Consider the following 18,549-nt stretch of genomic DNA (forward strand, 5'->3'; position numbering starts at 1 on the left):
TGATAGTGGCAGCGGCGGGCGTGGTATGTGTGGTCTTTCTTCTTCATCTGATGGGGGTTGTATTGGGCTTTTTTGTCTTATTAGCTTTTGCTTTTTCGATTTGGTTTGGTTGAGAGAAAGAGAGAGAGAGAGAGAGAGAGAGAGAGAGAGAGAGAACATGAAGTTGGGTAGGGAGTAGGGAGTAGGGATGATCTGGGAGGAGTTGGGAGAGGAGGAGGTTATGTTCAAGATATATTGTACAAAAAAAAATTTAAATAAGAAGTTCTCATCTAACCCTAGTTTTCTAAACAGTTTTAGTTTTCCTCCAATGAATTAGTGTAAATGTCCATGGGAATGGGAATGTTTTTGTTCATTTGGTTTATTGGTATGTATTTTACACATTTGTTTTTATATTAACCTATTCTGTATCATTATAATTAATCCTAACTAGTTAAGATGTGTTTTCATTTTATAGACTGAATTTGAATTTGCTAGCACCCCATTTAATATCTTCTATAAATTATTATGATCTACAATCTGTTTCCTTTGTAAAGTATCACTAGCTCCAAAGGATGAGCTACATAGCTTTCTCTTTCTCTCCGTAATAGTTGCTGGCATTTGACATTTTAGCAAAACTCGGTCACGGTTACTGAGTGTGGCAGACTCTTTGGGAGCAACAGAAAATGTTGAATTTTAATTGAAAAGTGTATTTTTTTAATTTTTTGCTTATCATGTTATAATATCTGTATTGAATTCAGGAACAGATTTCCTAAGAGGCAAAATTTTCTTTTTCTTTACTGTTGCTTTTATAATAGCCATTTGATTATCTTCTGGTGCTCAATGAACACAATATAAGAAGTGTGATATACTGAAACACCCTCATTCTGATGCTGGTCAGACAGAGAGCACCTGATGTGTCTGTCACCTATGATAGTGTCCCATATATGACATATGTTATTGTGTGACCTATGATAGTGTCCCATATATGACATATGTTATTGTGTGACCTATGATAGTGTCCCATATATGACATATGTTATTGTGTGACCTATGATAGTGTCCCATATGTGACATATGTTATTGTGTGACCTATGATAGTGTCCCATATGTGACATATGTTATTGTGTGACCTATGATAGTGTCCCATATGTGACATATGTTATTGTGTGACCTATGATAGTGTCCCATATATGGCATGTGTTATTTTATAAGTGCTATATGCTATACAGCATTTGATATACAATACAGAATACCACAGATGTGAAGAACAGGGAAGAGAGTTGGCATAGAGTGTAACTATAAAGTATGGCAACATAGAAGTGTTTTAAAGAAAAACATCGTAAATGTTTTTCCTACTGTCTCTGTAATTCCTCCAGTGCACAAAACCACACAAATACAGAGAGGGAAGAAGGAATGGGCCCATCCAACTGAGAACCCAGAACACACAAGACCCAGGGCTCGGACAGGACTTCACTACCCACCACTCCTTGCTGAAATCAGAGGAAAAGAGGGGTGCCCAGGAGTCCCCTGTCAGCAGGCCTCATGTCACAGACAATGCAGGACTGCCACCTGGAACACACCTCTCGCAGCAGAGGGACGTGTGACCCCCCCCCCTTTAAGAAGTTTTGCTTTCTGAGGTCTTAGCACACTAATGGAATGGCCTCCGTAAGGGGATTCTGTTAATGTCCCTTCCCTTCCCTACAAACCCTCCTGTGAGTCACAGACTCCATTGGCTGAGTGGAGTCTTAGGAGGCCAATGACTTGACACAGAAAACTGTTGGTGTTTGCTGTAGACTCAGCCCTCTGCCCCAGAGCAGAAAGAACTGGAATAAAATCAGGTCATGGTTTTGTTTGAGGGTTTTAAGTAGGCCATGTTTCCATCTTCTCAACCCTGACCCCGTTCTTTATAATCTTCCCACGTGAGTTTTTACCTCTGGTTACTCCTAGAATTCTATTTCCAGTCACGGCACCCTGCTTTGGAGAAAGCACCAACTCAGGGCAAACTGTGATGGAGGTTTTGTTGCTTGATTTTGTTCTTCTTTATTATTTCCAAATTTTTCTTTGTCCCATTGGTTGGTGGTGGTAGTCGTGTTGCTTGCTTGTTCGTTTGTCTGAGAAAGGGTCTCACCATGTAGCCCTGACAAGCCCGAAACTACTAAATTTTGGAAAGGCGAGACTAGAAGGTAAACCGATCTTAGAATCACCCCAAAGCCTCATTCACCTGCCTGGGACCTACTGAGTACATTAGTGTGTCTGGACTCTGGACTCCTTTTTAGGAGACGTTGTAATTCCCCTCGTGGCAAACAGGAAGGATGCGGAGACATGGAGAGATATTACACTGTATATTTCAGTACAAAATCTCCTCCTTCTCAGTCCTGCTTTTGTAGACAAAGCTTAGGTATGGCTAACTCTGGGATGCCACCAGGGCTCCATGACAATGGGACCAGCCTGCTAGCCACGGTGACCCTCTCTGTATACACCCTTAGCGAGGCAGAGATTCACATCTGTAGGATGTGAATATCTCACATAGAGACAGACGTTCACTTTGCCCTTCCATGAATGGGCCATTAGCAACCACGGAGTAAAAGCAGCCTGCTGAGAGAGATATGTTCCAGTGTTGGTATATCCTCTAGACCCCCTAAACTGTGACACACGCAGGCCCTAAAAAGGCATTGAGAACGTGCTTCTAGTCTTGCTAACCAAATGAGTCTTTCCTTAGTGTACATATCTGTGTGCTCAAAGAGCAAAGAGCTCACACGATTCTCAGACACACTCAAGGTTCTGTAGGAAATACCTTTCAACGTTCTTATTTAGGAATTTAAAACACAAATAATTAACAGTTATAATTGCCAAAGTAAGTACGAAGGAATAAATGCTGTGTGTCTAGCTAGGGAACACAAAGACAGGACACTAGAGATGCGGTTCCCGACAGCTGGATTCTGTTTACTCACGCTTGTATGGGATGAGCCTTTCTTCCACAGGGTCACACTGCTCACGATGGGAATATAGCAAAAGGACTTCTGGAAGAGAGGGAACAAGGCATTAAGCGTCACTTCAGACATGAGTTTGGGGCGGCTCAGAAGCTAATTGATTCGAATGGCTGTTCATGCCGTGAGTTCCGGATAACCCACAGAACACTGGCCCGGTTTCCATGGGAACCATGTCAAACTCCAAATGCGGTTACCACCCTTAGGAGTCCAGATGAAGTCACATCACATACAGGAAGCTTAAAAGAACCTCACGAACGAATTTAATATTTTGATGCTGGTGTATTATAGAGGAGAAAATGGCTCCTGAGATTTAATCAGATGAAATAAAGTCCACCTGGTACACCCTGTACCACATACTTTTGGCATTTGCCATAGAATCCTGAGCCACTCCCAACTAATACATATATATATATATATATATACAAAGTGAACCACCCAAGTCATTAATTTCGAGCTGTATTTTATGCAGACTTGACATGGGAAACAAATGAGCAATGCATATAATCTGATTGCGCAGGGCAGTCAAGAGAAGGCAACCTGAGGATCTCAGGGTGGGAGCAAACCTTGACATTTTCCAGAAAATGTCAAACCTTCCTAGGATTACTCTCAGGGTTGGTTTCCTAACTTCTTGTTTTCAATTTGATGTTTTTCATTTAGTCACACTATTCAGAGCCCTTGACCCAGCATTTACTAAACTCAGTCTGGGTACCCGTGAAGAGTACCCCCCCCACATAGGCCTAAGTTAAGCATACAGGGATGAAACTGAAAAATGGTGGCCCTTCCGCTTTCCACCAAGGTGACAAGGATTTAAAGATCTCATTTGTTGATTTAGTTTTATGGGTAGGTGTATATGCATGAGTGTGTGTACTTGTACCATATGTATAAAAGTGCCCGGCATGGCTGGAAGAGGGTTCTCATTTCCCTCAACTGGAGACACCGGTGGTTGCAAGCTGCCTGACGTGGGTGTTGGGAACTAAACCTGGGTCTTCGACAAGATTGGCAAGTTCTCTTAGCCAGGGAGCATCTCTCCAGCCCTGGGTGAGCAGGACTTAAAACAGGGATGGTCACAGAGACTCGTGTAGGGAAAAGCAGTAAAGCTGAGTGTCGTGGAGGAGAAAGGTGGTGTATGCAGAGTCAACGGCGGTAGATGGTGTGGACTTGGGAAACAGACTTCTTCCCGCTCAACAAAAATCGAGAAGAAATGATGGTCTTCCTGAAATCCAAAACCAGGACTGAAGGACATGAGAAGCCAAAGGTTTGAGGCAGCCAAAAATATAATAAAACTCCTGAGTCTAGAGGGAGTATATGGATGAGGAAGAAGATTTCCAAGAGCCTTGAAAGTGAGGATTATAAATACAGAGTAAGTACAGGCACTGGTGTGACCCGGTGAAGTCGAGCAAACACGTCTTTTACATGGTAGCCCTGGTGTCAGTTCTGTACATGAGCAACATACAACAAACAGGACTAAAGAACACAGCTGAGAGCCAGGAGGGAATCCCAAGCTAGCAACATTTGCCCGCTAGGTGAAGAAGTTACTTCAGATCGCCCGACATAGTGAAGGGCCAGTGCAGCACCGCCAAGCCCGGACTATGAACGCCCTGTTGAGTTACAGGGTACACATGCACCCTTCAGATCCCAGAAGTCTGCCTTGGAGAACCTGGAAACCACCTCATCTATGCAGGAAGGATGGACTCCTGTTTAAAGAGTGGACCCAGGAGACGTCAGGCCCAGGCCCAACATGGATCTTCACCTCCAGTCTCTGCCCTCACTCCACCCATGCACCTGGGGTTTCCCAGCTAGGAAAAGCCTTTGCCTGAGGCAGACAGGGCCCTTAGCACACAGCTCCGACATTGACTTTGGTGGCCATCTCTTGGTACCAAAGGAGATTGCTTGTTCAAGCTGTGTTCATGTCAGGGCACAATGGAGTAGTGTTGCTCAGAATGAGTGTGATGAGAAAACAGTATCTCCATGAGTGCACAGCATCCCTGTAATCTGTGCTTCCCAAACAGAAAGGCTCCCTGGCAACCAACAGGACACACTCTTCCTTTAAAAACAAGAAAAAGTAGAACGTTTTGTTGGCGTCTAACTGATACACAAATGACTGTCCGTGTCTGCTACCTCCAGAGCGGTGTCTTGGGAGGTATCTACCAGAGAAAAGAAGCCACCGAGATTAGGACTATCTATCAACTCTCTAGGACAGCCTCTCCTTGAACCTTCACAATAAATTCTACACAGGTAGAATTTATTCTCAAATAAAAGGCTGGTGTCATCAACAAGCCAGTGGGGGAGGGTCTTGAAGAGAAAATAAAGGAGCTGGGCTAGTCATTGCAAGTCATTAACCTGATTCTCTAATGAATATGGCATTAGGCAGTCATTAACGATCGTTTGTGTTTACGTTGAGCCGCTGATGTGGGATGAAGGTTGGTAAATGAAAGCAAATTTAGCCAGACAGTTCTGGACACTTAGAAAGCAATTAACTTGTTTGGCAGTAATTACACGCTGAAAGCTAAATCAAGTGCATTTAGGAAGGCACAAGAGTCGCCGCAGAAAGCCAGGGTGCTCTGCTCCAAAATACTATAATAATAATAATAACAAAATAATAATGATGATGATGATGACAATGATGACAGCAACAACAGCCGCCCATGTTTCTCTGAAGATGAAAGAGAAAAGGCAGATAACTCGGGTTTGATGAGGTCATAGCCCATGTTAGAGGAGAGGCAGGCTACCAGAAATAAGGAGAGATTGGCCCATATAATTTTAATTTTTAAAATCTATGCTGTGACACGGTGTTGTGGAACCAGGTGTCACAGATGGCAGGATACAGGTTTTCTCCCCCATTCACATCCATGCGCACATACATGAGACAGTCCCTGCATGATCCGTGAAAACCAAACCTGCTGGCAGGAGCCCCATGGCCACTCCATTGAAGTGACAGGTTTCTACCACTGACGGATTTTTATCTTCAGACGACACCCGAGAGTGACCTTTATTCAGCGTAGTGTGTGGCTAAACATTCCAGTCATAAACACAGCCAACAACTCGTAAGAAGTGAATTGAGTACTCTGGTGGCCTTAAGAAAAGCATTCGGGGGAAGATGGCCGAACCGGCTTAAAGCGAAGGAAGAAGCACGAAATTCTGAGCAAAATTTCTCATCAAAGTGTCCCTGCAGGGCTGCATACAGTGATGCTTTCAGACGGGAAGTCACTGATTTCAGAATTTCCGTCCTCTAAAATTTAGTGGAGAAATAGGAAGAGATGAGATGTGTGTGTGAGTGTGTTACTGTGCGTGAGAGACTGCATGAGTGTGTGTGAGTGTATGAGTGTGTACATGTATGTGAAAGAGTGTGTGTGAGTATCTGTGTGTGGTGTGTGTGTGTATGTGGTGTGTATATGATGTGTGCCTTTACGTGATGTGTGTGTATGTGAGACTGTGCATGAGTGTGTTATTGTGTATGAGAGAGACACTGTGTGTGTGAGAGTATATGAGTGTGTACATGCATGCGAAAGAGTACGTGTGAATGTGTGTGAATATATATGGTGTGTGTGGATGGTGTGGGGGGGTGTGTGGTGTGTGTATGTGGTGTGTGTGTGTGTGTATGTATGTAAGTGTGAATGTGTGTGGTGTGTGTATGTGGTGTGTGTGGATGGTGTGGGGGGGTGTGGTGTGTGTATGTGGTGTGTGTATGTAATGTGTATGTGTGGTATGTGTATGTGGTTTTTATGAAGTGTGTATGTGGTGTATGTGGTGTGTGTGTATGTTGTGTGTGTGTGTGTGTGTGTGTGAGTGTACATGTGTTCTCTCCTAGGACATCAATAGGTCGATTAGGCCACAAGAGCAGATCTTGAGACGAGCCTGAGAGCTGGCGATGGGTTTTCAAGCTCGAGCCATGGTCCGGGTCGCCCTCCTTTAAGGATGGGAGGTGACAAATACCTCCTCGGACTCCACAGATAAAAGTTTGCACGCACTTGAGGGTCGGTAACCAAAAGAAAGTTCCCGGGAGGCTCCACAAAGGGCCGCTGGCCTGTGGAAACATTTGCGAAGTGCTTGGGTGTCAACGGGGCTAAAAGCAAATACTTGCTTTGTCCCTGGGATGGGAACAGAAAGCAGAAACCAGGAGAAAGCTTTCTGAAATTCCTGCTTTGGCTATCGAACTGCGCCAAGTAAAAAGATGCATTTGCCACGGCCAGTGCTGTTTCTTTTAAGGGGAGTCGTTTGGTTACCAGAGAAAATCCGTTTCTAGGCATAGAATCAAGATATTAAGTTCAAAACTCATTAATTAACTCACTTAATTGAAGCCACTCCTGTAGATCTAGATTATCTACTTAGGGTTGCTTCTTGACTTAACGCCCCAGCAGTGCACCAACGCATCACCCCATTCCCTTCGCAGTCATCCCAGGAGCGTCTCCTGAGGCTTCATAGACGTCAGGAGACTTGGGGACCCTGCTATTGAAGCAGCTGTTACTGATGGACGTTCCTGACATTGTAATGTACGGTCAAGTCACCTGGGGCTCACTGGCCAAAATATGCAGGTGAGATCAGGGGGTCTACTGAGACCCCAAGATCCTGCTTTTGTACCAATCTTCCTGATGATATGGCTCGCATACAACATACTGCTGAGACTCTGATCCTTACGGTATTTATTGCCTTACAGAGGTGATAAGAGGCCAGGATTGGTGGAACATGCCTTATAATCCCAACCCTTTGGAGGCTGAGGCAGGAGGCTTACCAAGAATAATCGGTTCTGTATAGGTAGCCTCTAAGAGATCAGCTGGGTTAGAAAAACCCACTTCAAAACTAATAAATAAAATAAAGAGATTAAGACTGAAGCCTTGGAAATAGATTCTTCTCCAAAGAGAGTCCCAGAAAGTATAACGACCAGCCACATCCGCTAACAATGAAATACAAAGACACGGTCTAGCCACTGTGTAGTGGGCTTTCCAGTTGTCATAGCTATGCCCAGTGTGTTTCTGTCCACCAGTCAGGATAAAATTATTGGTTCACACCGCAGTGTGTTCAGCACCAAAGGAGTAAAACAAAATGGGACACGACCTCTATGGTACTCCCCAGGATGCTCCAAGCCCAGCAGAACAAATGCCCTGACAGGATGAACGAAGTACCCGAGGTACTCCTCCGCCAGACAAGTAGAAACACGAAGAAGTATTAGGAGCCACTTCTTGAAGGCTATGTCCCTCGAGAGCAAAATGTCCTTGAGCCAAATTTGGAAGCAGAAGCAAAAATAAGTTTAGTGGCAGAAAAGGAAGTAAAATGGTGATGTCAGACAGCAGGGACAGAGAAGTCTTGATGGGAGAACATCCTGACCACGTGCTAGTTGCTGAGAGTAACAAGGACAGCCCTGTCCCCGCAGCAGCTACCTTAGCCAAGGTACTACTGGGTGTCTGCTAATTTTACCAAGATTTGTTTTGGAAATGGGAAATCTGAAGCCTAAAGAAGCCCACTACATCCCAAGGCAATCTCATGATTGAGCAGCTGGGATTCCAGCAAGAGGCTGCCTCGTTGCAAGACCTCGTTACGCAAGGTGATGCCCTGGCATCTTGCGTAGGTATTTCAGAAGATCGAGACTGTGAGGTGTGAGTCAGCCTGTGAGAAGAGACCAATACCGCATTTCTGCACAAACATCCCGCTCTATTTTTTTTCCTTTCTTCATCTGGTACTTTGAATATTTGAATACACAGAGAAACAATTGACTCCAGTCACTTAGCGATCTACTATCTTATCAGCAAACTTCCTGTCAACAACAAAGTTTTGGGCCTTTTAAATACTCATAATTTTATTCCCAGTTCTTCTTTAAAGTATCTTTACCTTCGAAAGAGCTCAACTTTGAAAAGTACAATCAGACAAAACAGGCAGAAACTGGGCCGAAGAAAGCTCTGACAAAGCCACAGCTGGCCCTGCAGAGTTCTAAATGAGCTCCAAACACTATAAAGCACGGCACCCTCTCTTGGCAGGCAGGACCCTCTGACAAGGTTTGGCTTGGGCAGTAAATGCCACTGTGGAGAGCAAAACCTTCCAACCTCGCACAGCAGCTGATGGTCACTGACTTCATCTGTTGAGCGTGGTACAAGGGCGAGCATCAAAACTGCACTCCAGAGCGAGAGGGAAGCAGAAGCCGAGCTGTGTGCTGTCCACACTGCTTTGAGGAGTCCCACTAGGAACGGAGAACAAGAGATAAGATGGAAGCCAGGCAGGGCAATGGGGTCAAGTGTTGACTTTATCTCTCTAAACAATTAGAGAGATCTAGGAAAGCTTAGAAACAGAGAAAGGGAGGGTAGAGGTAAGGAGGGAGGCTTAACACGTACAATAGTCAACTTTAAATCCAAAAGCGCCAGTTCCTGGGGCTAATCCTCTCTTCAAGGAAGACAAAATCATCTAGGTTAAAAGATTCCAAGTTTAAGAAGAAGTAAATCTGATTCCCTCTAGATAAACACACAGGCTCCAAGTTGAACAAAATCACTCACTCTTTGTGTGTGTCATAATTATAAATTCATTCCTCGATGGCTAATTGTCAGCCACTGATTCCAGAAGCTCAAGAAAAGCAATAGAAACTCTATTTAAATGACATTTTTATAACTGTTAGATTGATTGATTGATTGATTGATTGATTGATTGTAGGCTACGCATGGTCAACTATGAAGAAGCAACAACTGGATATTCTTTATTAACATCTAAATAGTTCTGTTAAACATCCCTAATACACCTCGACATATAGCCCTTCCTCTGGGTACTGGAAAAATCCAAATATTGGACTGATATGTTACGTGCAGTCAAACATCAGCAACTCCAGTATACATCAGTGATGATCCTTTTTTCCGTGTGGCTAGATAAAGCACGCTTACAAAAAAAAGGGGCTTACTTAGCCGGACACTGGGGGGCTGGGAGTTTTGTGGGTTGCACATTCCGTCTCCTCATGAGGTTACCATTTCAGAAGAATCATTGAATTTCCAGGAACCAGCCAGTCTCGTCAAAGGGAATCACAAATCCTTAACTAACATATGCTAACTTTTCTTTGAGGAACAAAAGAAGCATCTTTGTTTGCTCGTCACCAGCCAACACACCAGCCATCTCAAAGGCATCCTTTCACTAGCCATGTTAGCAGGGAAATTCAATTGTATTTAATTAAGTTCGCCCCCCCACCTAAAAAAAACTGCACACAGAAGCATCAAAGAGGTTATCAGGGGTCAGATGCCTGTCATGACTTTCTGACCCTCCCAAAATGCAAAATAAAAGATTGTGATTTCCCCGCTGGCAAGATGGGTTTCTGTGTTTGTGTCTCTCCCTTTCTGCTTTAATTTAATAGCAATCAGCACAATATGGCCACTTTTTCCCTGAACAATAGCAGAGGCAGAAGTTAGGCTTAGGGCACTGCAAGGGGGAAGATGGCACACAAGAGAAGCTCACTGTGGCTTTCAAGGCTCAATGAGAACATCACTTCCATACCCATCACGCGCTCACACAACACACACACACACCACACACACATCTATTTAACATTCATTGTGTTCAAAATGGACAGATGTGGGCCTCTGAAATCTCAAATTCAGGAATGAATTTCAACGTTCAACTTCCCATAGACGCTTTTAAAGAAGGAAGTATGCACACGTAAGATTTCCTTTACCAGAAAGTAATCTTGGGATCTGGCCATGCGCTTATCAGTTCTTTAACTTAAAAAAAAAAAAGCTTAACTATTTATGGTTCCTCTTCTCTAAATTTCATAATTTCCACCTTGTACTGAGCACTTGTGACTATAACCAGAGCTCTAAACGGGTTTCATGGAAAACAAGCGTAAGTTAATTAAACCAAATGCTATTTAAGGTCTTCAGTGACTGATGGCAAGTGAGCCCTAGGCACAGCGCTTACTTCCTAAGATATTTCACGTGGAGAAAATTATATTGTGAAGTGACATAATAAAAATGACCCTATGGGTCTAGGGCCCAAAAGACATCTCCCAGATGCTGTAATTCAGCTGTTGTTTGACCCCCATCCATTTCCACCTCACTGGGCCCAATCTGTAGCTAGGACTTGCACAAAAACTCTAAACTTGCTGCTTCATGAGGCCATCCGTTCCCGAAGAATCGGTCTGCACAAGCAAACATCGCTAAGAGAAGTAAAACGATTCAGTGTTGAGGTCAAGGGTCTCAAATTTTGACTCTTGCTCGGAAGCCAGTTTGGGAACTCAAGGAATTCACTCAAGTGTCCTGTTCCCGTGAAGAGGAAGGTAAGCATGTGCTCTCATCTCTGACTGAAGATCTCTGTGGCTTTGCCAAACTGACTTCCCAGTGCAGGTTAGGCAGGTGAGTCATCTTTGACTTGAATATCTGCTCTAGTCAACAAGCAACCCCTGCCCGGAAATCCTCAGGCTGCCTGACATGGTTTCCATTGCCCCGAGCAAGCTCCAGAGTGGATGGGGAGTGACTGAACACGTACCCTTTTTTGTAGCAGATGCTTTGAAAAGAGTTACGAGAGGGAACCTGGTTCCAGCGTGAAGAACAGGGATTGCGGAGTGGATAGGAAAAGGAGGCGCCTTAGAGAACAGGTTTGAATTCAGCTGGCCTCTGCCCTTCCTTTTTTGGGGGGGGGGGCTTTCAAGACAAGGTTTCTCTGTAGCTTTGGTGCCTGTCCTGAACTAGCCCTTGTAGACCAGGCTGGCCTCAAACTCACAGAGATCCACCTGCCTCTGCCTCCTGAGTGCTGGGATTAAAGGCATGCACCACCACTGCCCAGCTTGCCTCTGCCCTTCCTGATGAGAAAAGAAGATGCAAAGTAAATGATTGTCCGTTTATGCACCTTCATCCCCTTGGAAGCCAAATAAGAAGGGGCTATTAGTGGGGTCAATAGTGACTGAGCTCACCTCAACCACCCGGTAGAACTGTGGTCTCAAGGCATAAAAGAAAACTTATGACTAGTTGAACTGACAGACCCAAGAACACTCAGCTATTAAAGGGGGATTTGGACCAAGATCTGCACCCAAACTACTTCCAAGTCCAGTCCAATAACTTTGACTATGGAATGTAATCACCTTTGAGAAAAACCATGAAGACCATGTTTGAGTTGTTTCCCTTCCCCCGGCCATATGGAGGCACACAGCACATCTACAGATCTTCGCCATCTTTATCTAGTTTATACAGTCAGCTCACTTGCCACATATCTAAAATAACCATCTATGTCTTTTGCTGATAATATTATACTAATAGGAATAATTTAATGCTTTTTAAAACACCTTCGTTATTTGTGTGTGCATGTGTATAGGTGAGTATGTTCCATGTGAGAATATGCCCACATGCCCAGAGGGCAGAGGCATCAATCACCCTGGAGCTAGAGTTGTAGGCGGTTGCAAACTGCTTGACATGCATGCTGAGAAGCAAACTTGCATCCTGTGCAAAAGTGGCATATACCTTTAACCACCAGGACTTTGTTCAGGTCCCTGTTTAATCCTCTTAATATGCAAAACCTTAAAGATAAGCAATAAACAAAGGGATTTATTAACCTTTTATTATGCTAAACTGTAGCAATTTATTCTTCCCACAACGGTCCCCTTTGCTCCATCTGATTTCATTAAATACTGAAAAAGGCAAAATTATAATAACCAAAAGTAAAAATTGACATGGACAATCATTGTCAAAGTCTTGTCCTTAACTTCGTGCACTGAAATTCATAATACCAAAGTGTTGGTATCAAAAGTTGGGGCCTTTAGAAGATGATTTGACCTCACCAGTGTGGATAAAGACCTCATGGAAAGTCCTAAGGGGAAATGTTTGCTCCTTCCATCGCTGAAGGACACAGCAACGAAGTGTCGTGTTCAGGGAACACTGAGTCATCTAGTGCTGTGACCTTGAACTTCAAAATATCCAGGACTGTGAGCAATGAATTTCTATTGTTTATACATTACCCAGTCCAATAATTTTATTATAGCAGCCTAAACAGACTATGACAAGTAGAGAGAGTGACAGAGAGAGAAACAGAACACAACAAGGCCATTCCGTATCCCACGTCTACCCTAAATACAATTCATAAAAATAACTTGATATAGTCCCTGCTGTTCACTGCCTGGGAGGCCAGAGCAACGAGCGCTAATTACTGTACTGAGTTTGTTGAGCATAATTAAGCGGACTACTCCTACACTCAGGTGTATGTCACAGCTGGACTTGTTACCAAGGCAACAGAATACCATCTGACACCCCCAGATAAAGCACGTGTTCTAGGCTTCTTTCTGCAGACTAACATTTTAACAGAATCCAAAATTTTAACCTTTGAGTGAGCATAAGTAAAGTCCTATCATTCAGAATCCAAGTGAGAAACACGCTGAACACCAAGGCTACTCCATTTCACTCACTTGAATGCTAAGTGTATTCTAGAACACCCAAACGATAATAACCAAAGAATGGTTCTGTGATGCAAATATAGGCACGTGTTTGCCTGATAAACTGTCATAACTTTTCAGAGAGACAGATCCCCCTACCAAAGAGGACTTTGGATAAGGACATAGCTCAGTTGGTAGAGGTTTTTCTAAGATATAGGATAAGCGTGCAGGAAGCCTGGGTTAGACCCAGCAATGTAGATACAACAGGAGGAAGGGGGCAGCCTATTGTCCCAGCACTTGAAAGTGGAGACAAGAGAGTCAGAAATTCACGAGCATCATCCTTGGCTAGTCTGTGAGTTCAAAACCAGCCCAGACTACGTGAGACCACATCTCAAAGTGTATGTTTGGGGCTAGGGAAGACTTGGCTTTCCTTGACACAGGGTGGAGATGCTGTTGGTGGTAAAAACAGACTAAACTCATGAGTCTAATACACTACGTTCTTCTCTTCCTCCTCTGTCAGCCCCATGACCTTTAGGAGAGAATAACGAAAACAGTCATTTATAAAAAAAAAAAAAAAAAACCCAAGCTGCGCCAAGCATTTTATACTTGTTAACACGTTTGATCACAGTTTTTGGAGTAGGTGTCAGATAACAAAACTCTCATCGTGGCATGAGTATGTGTAAATATGATCATTAACAGTGTATTTCAGCAATAAACTATTTGAACAGTAGGAGGGAACGGCAATCTTGCCCAAAGATTAAACCCAAATAGATAAATACTAGTGAGACATAACAAGGGTCAATCAATGGTGGCTATAAAATATAACAGAATTAAATAATTCTTGCATAATCCTGACTCTACAGCAGCATGAAAAATCTGCATGTGTTCAGTCTCCCCAAGAGAGAACATGGCAAAGAACTAGAAGAGCCTGGGGCACCATGATGCTGTTGTCATGGCAATAGGCATTCTATGTGGGTTAAAGAATTAGACAGCTCAGTAAGACTCCTAGATAGAACACAGACGTCATGAAGATCAAAAGTGGGAGGGGCAAAAAGTACTATGTAAGGGGAAATAATTCGTTCACACTTTAAGATGAAGTATTCATGTTTGGGAAAATATATGCCTTCATTTTTTTTAATGGATTCTTGCCCAATCTTTGAAATTAGTACCCTATGGCATAACTAAACCTTCAGACAGCCTCACCTATTCCATAAATATGGCCTAAATGAGAAAGAGCCACCAGAGAGCCAATTTCACCAATAACTCCAATTCTAGATCATCCAGGAGTGTACGGTGTGGGGATAACCAAAGGTCTCATCTGCTTTCCTAGGAAAGCAAGAAGTCCTCCATCTAGCCAAAGCTGGTAGGAGGCGAGGCTATGGGTAATGTCACCACTGTAGTCCTTAAAGGTGACACTCACTACTCACACTGCACTTGCATAAGTCACCCCAGCCCCTGGCTCATTGTAGGCATATAGTAGATTTAGCTCTTGGCTTTGTGTTTTCATTTTCCAGATGACCTTCTGCAAAATATCACGGAAGGCTTGTGACTCAAGCTTTACGGTAACATATGCTTTCGGAGTTTAATTTGGTTTTGAACAGGATTAAATGTGCCAAAAAAAAAATCAGACCACGAGATATTCGTAATGAGGGACAGAACACAATAGTCACCTTAAGTGAAGAGCAATTATATAACAAGAATTCGCAAATTGCTTGATGGCTTTTTCTTGTGGAGACAGGCACAGCTGCCACGCTGATCAAGTGCCAAATTGTATTCTTTTCTCCCCGTTTCCAAGAAGAGAAATCCCCTGTGCCTGGTGTGCAGGCTTCCTGGTTTTTCTTGATTCTCCTCTGATGCACTCACACATCTTAACAGGTGATTTCTGGCTCAACTTGGCTTGACCTTTGTACAGCTGAGTGTGCAAGGTTTACAAGTGTTCAAGGTGTACGAGTGTGTGCTGGACACCAATTGAATGCCTATTTTGTTGTATTCAGTAAGGAGCATCTATGTATCTAAAGCGTAATTCAGAATTTTAGAGAAAAGCAATGTGGATGTTAAAAAGTATTTCTGATTTCAATATATTTTCAGTTGGCCTGTTGAGCCAATAAAACATTCAGAATATATCAGACTCTTCCATCAACCAAAAGGTTTAGTGCAGCAGGAAATTGGGGAGGAAAGAGCAGCCTGTAACATAGGCGGAGCTGAACACATAAGGAAACAGACATCTTTTTTCCTGGAAGGTGGAGATCTAGAAACAGACCAGCTTGTACTGCTACAGAGAAGTTCAGATGGGTAATTTTCAATGGTACTATGCAGGAATGATAGTTTGATGGATCTAAGACACTTTTGAAACTGAAGAAGGCATGCCACGTCTCCACTGCACCCTACCCACAAAACAGGAGTGAATTCACTCATTCACTGGCTGTGTCTGCTACTATGTAACGGTTAACTTGGAGTTTGCTTTGTACCAGCCAAGACCAGTAGGTAGCCCTGACCTAACCACTCTACCTTCTACCCACTCTGTGAAAAGGATCTCCTGTTCCCTAGACTGCATTATTGTAATGAATTTGAAGTTGATGGCCTTAAGGATGGAACTAAAACTCTTGACCTCTGCTTTAATCTGTACACTGAGCACTGTGCCTTACAGCAAGCTGTCTCTCTGAGTTAAATACATATTTGCATATGTTACATTAACGATATCATGTATGAGGACAACAGATTTGTTTTAGGTTTCCGTTATTTTTGCTAAGAAAGGCAGCCTCTCCTCCCCCACTCTTAAACTTAGACACACCTGTATCTCCCCCTCCTCACCCTACCTCCCAAGTCTTTCCATGTCTCTACACAAAAGTAGCAGTTTAAGAACAACCTGAATATATAAATTAATCTCTCCAACATTTAGAAGAAAGTCAACATTGGATATGAACTAAAAACAAAAGCATTATAAATGTAGCCTTCTTTCTTCTGTTCCTGAAACATGAACACACCTGAGTGGTTGTGATTGGAAAGTCCCCTAGCTTCACTATGGCAACAGTCTGAGTGTTGGACGTGACCCAGATCTGAAGAACAGGCTTGTAACAACCTCTGTGTCTCTTGTCTTCTCAGTCCTCCTCATTCCATCTTCAAAACAGACCTGCATTGGCTTTCTAAAGGACGATTGAGTCTCACATTGCTTGCCCTGCTCAGAACTCACAAAGGCTCTCTGAACTCCTCTCGTGGCATGAGGGTGTACAAACCACCCTCTCGACCCCGGGTCAAAATTCTCCCCTTGATGTACTCTTACCAACCTCACAAGTCCCTCTGTCCCTCCGACTCTCCACGCTTCCCCAGTGGGCAAAGTTTCCTTCAGCTCTCACCTCTCTTCACCTGCATCTGTCTCCTAACCATAATGATCCATATTTGCATTGACAGAGAAGCCAATGTGTCCGTCCATACCTTTAACGTTAGCACTCAGGAGGCTGAGACAAGAGAATCATAATATCAAAACCAGCCTAAGCAAGGCGGTGAGACCCTGTTTCCAAAGCGAACACTGAGAGCAACAGCAACAACGAAAAGAAGTCGGGAGAGATGGCTCAACAATTAAGAGCACTGATTTGCCAGAGAACTCAGGTTCAGTTCCCAACGCGCATATGGCAGCTCACAACTGTAGACACAAGTTTCTGTCCCACCCAGTTCCTCAGCCATTCAGTCCCAAATAAACACACAGAAGCTTATATTACCTGCTTGGACTATGGCTCAGGCTTATTACTAACTAGCTCTTATGACTTAAATCACTCATTTTTCTTTTCTATGTTTAGCCACTTGGCTTGGTACCTTTTCTCAGTAAGGCATTCTCATCTTGCTTCCTCTGTGTCTTGCTGGTGACTGACTCGTCCTTTCTTCTTTCCAGGATTCTCTTAGTCTGGTTGCCCCATCTATACTTACTGCATTGCTATGGACACTCAGCATTTTACTAAAACAATATGAGTGACAATCTTTCCAGTGTACAATGACTGCGCATGGCCACAGCACATGACCTTCCCATAGTTCCAGTTCCAGGAGAGCTGATACCCTCTCTTCTGGCCTCTGCAGGCAGCAGGCATGCATGCAAGGCATAGATATATAAAGAGACAAAATAGTAATACGTATAAAATAAATCTATTGTTTAAAAAAAGAACAAAATAAATCAGGCTTTGAGAACTTTGAGAAGACAGAAACCCTCGTCTGTTTTTAGAATCCTCTCCACAAGGAAAAGAGCTTTATACTGGATAGAACTTACATAAGACATACTGCATAAAGAGATTGGGGAATTGATGAGTTATTGGGTAAAAGGATAACAAGCAAATCAATAAATGGTTGGATAATTGAGTAATTAGATAGTTGGATCAAAGAATGAGTGGTGTCATTGCCTAAGATTCAAGTGACAGATGCTACATTGCATACAGGACATTGAAAAAATTTCTGAAGAGCATCAATTAGCCCTAAAATTCTGAAGAGCATCAATTAGCCCTATAATTCCGTACTAATCCAGCCTTGCTCGCAAAGATATTTTGAAGCTGACTTTGCTCATCTGTCTGTCTTACAACCACAGCTACTTATGTGCTCACCCAGAAACTGCATTTTAATTAATGCCAACCCAGATCTAATTCCTAGGAACTGTATTAACTATATCCTCCTCTGAATGACTAAAGAAACAGTCTTTCTTAGTAGCTATTTTTAAATACGGTAATCTTTCTATATTAATCTTTATTACAGTAATCTTTATAACTATGGAAAATACAGGTTTATGACCATCCGTTCCTAAGCATCCGTCTCCCTCTGTCCAAAGCCAGGCCATGAAATCCAGACCCCAGCAAGCTCAAGCTGTTTATTCCTAGGTGCACATAGCCCGCTGCCGTCTGCCACTAAACACCGTGATGATTTGTTCTCCGGCAATCAGCGGATCCCAAGAAGCCACTTTGGAACAGAGGCGGGATGACTCACACCCATGCATTTTCTACAGTAAGCACTAGTGTATATAACATCAGCTAAGAATGGGCTGGAAACAATGTTTTCAAAGTGGCTAGAGCAACGTGGCCATATGGATGCAGGAAGTCACTCTAGACCACCCCTAGATGAAGCAATGCAGGCCATAACTACTGAGAGAGAAGAACCAATAAAAAAAAAACCAAACCCAACACATATAAATACTATTTAACACAATTTTATATGATTTGTTGTAAGCGGAGACTGTGCATTCATTTCCTGGCCACTCAGACCCAAATAACCACACAAAAAAACTATATT

At 43.2% G+C, this 18,549-nt stretch overlaps 1 protein-coding gene across 1 annotated transcript in view; it reads right to left on the reverse strand.

Annotated features, from left to right (window-relative positions):
- C20H12orf42 (chromosome 20 C12orf42 homolog) overlaps positions 1 to 18,549 on the reverse strand; it is an 89,910-nt gene that overhangs the window by 52,968 nt on the left and 18,393 nt on the right. Inside the window, exons 5-6 of the mRNA XM_075954358.1 lie at positions 6,938 to 7,057; positions 2,931 to 2,999 (exon numbers count right to left, since the gene is read on the reverse strand). Of these exons, the coding sequence (XP_075810473.1) occupies positions 2,931 to 2,999; positions 6,938 to 7,057 (189 nt within the window). The remainder of the gene's footprint in view (positions 1 to 2,930; positions 3,000 to 6,937; positions 7,058 to 18,549) is intronic.

This window comes from Microtus pennsylvanicus, chromosome 20 (genome assembly GCF_037038515.1).
Source record: "Microtus pennsylvanicus isolate mMicPen1 chromosome 20, mMicPen1.hap1, whole genome shotgun sequence".
NCBI classification, from domain to species: domain Eukaryota; kingdom Metazoa; phylum Chordata; class Mammalia; order Rodentia; family Cricetidae; genus Microtus; species Microtus pennsylvanicus.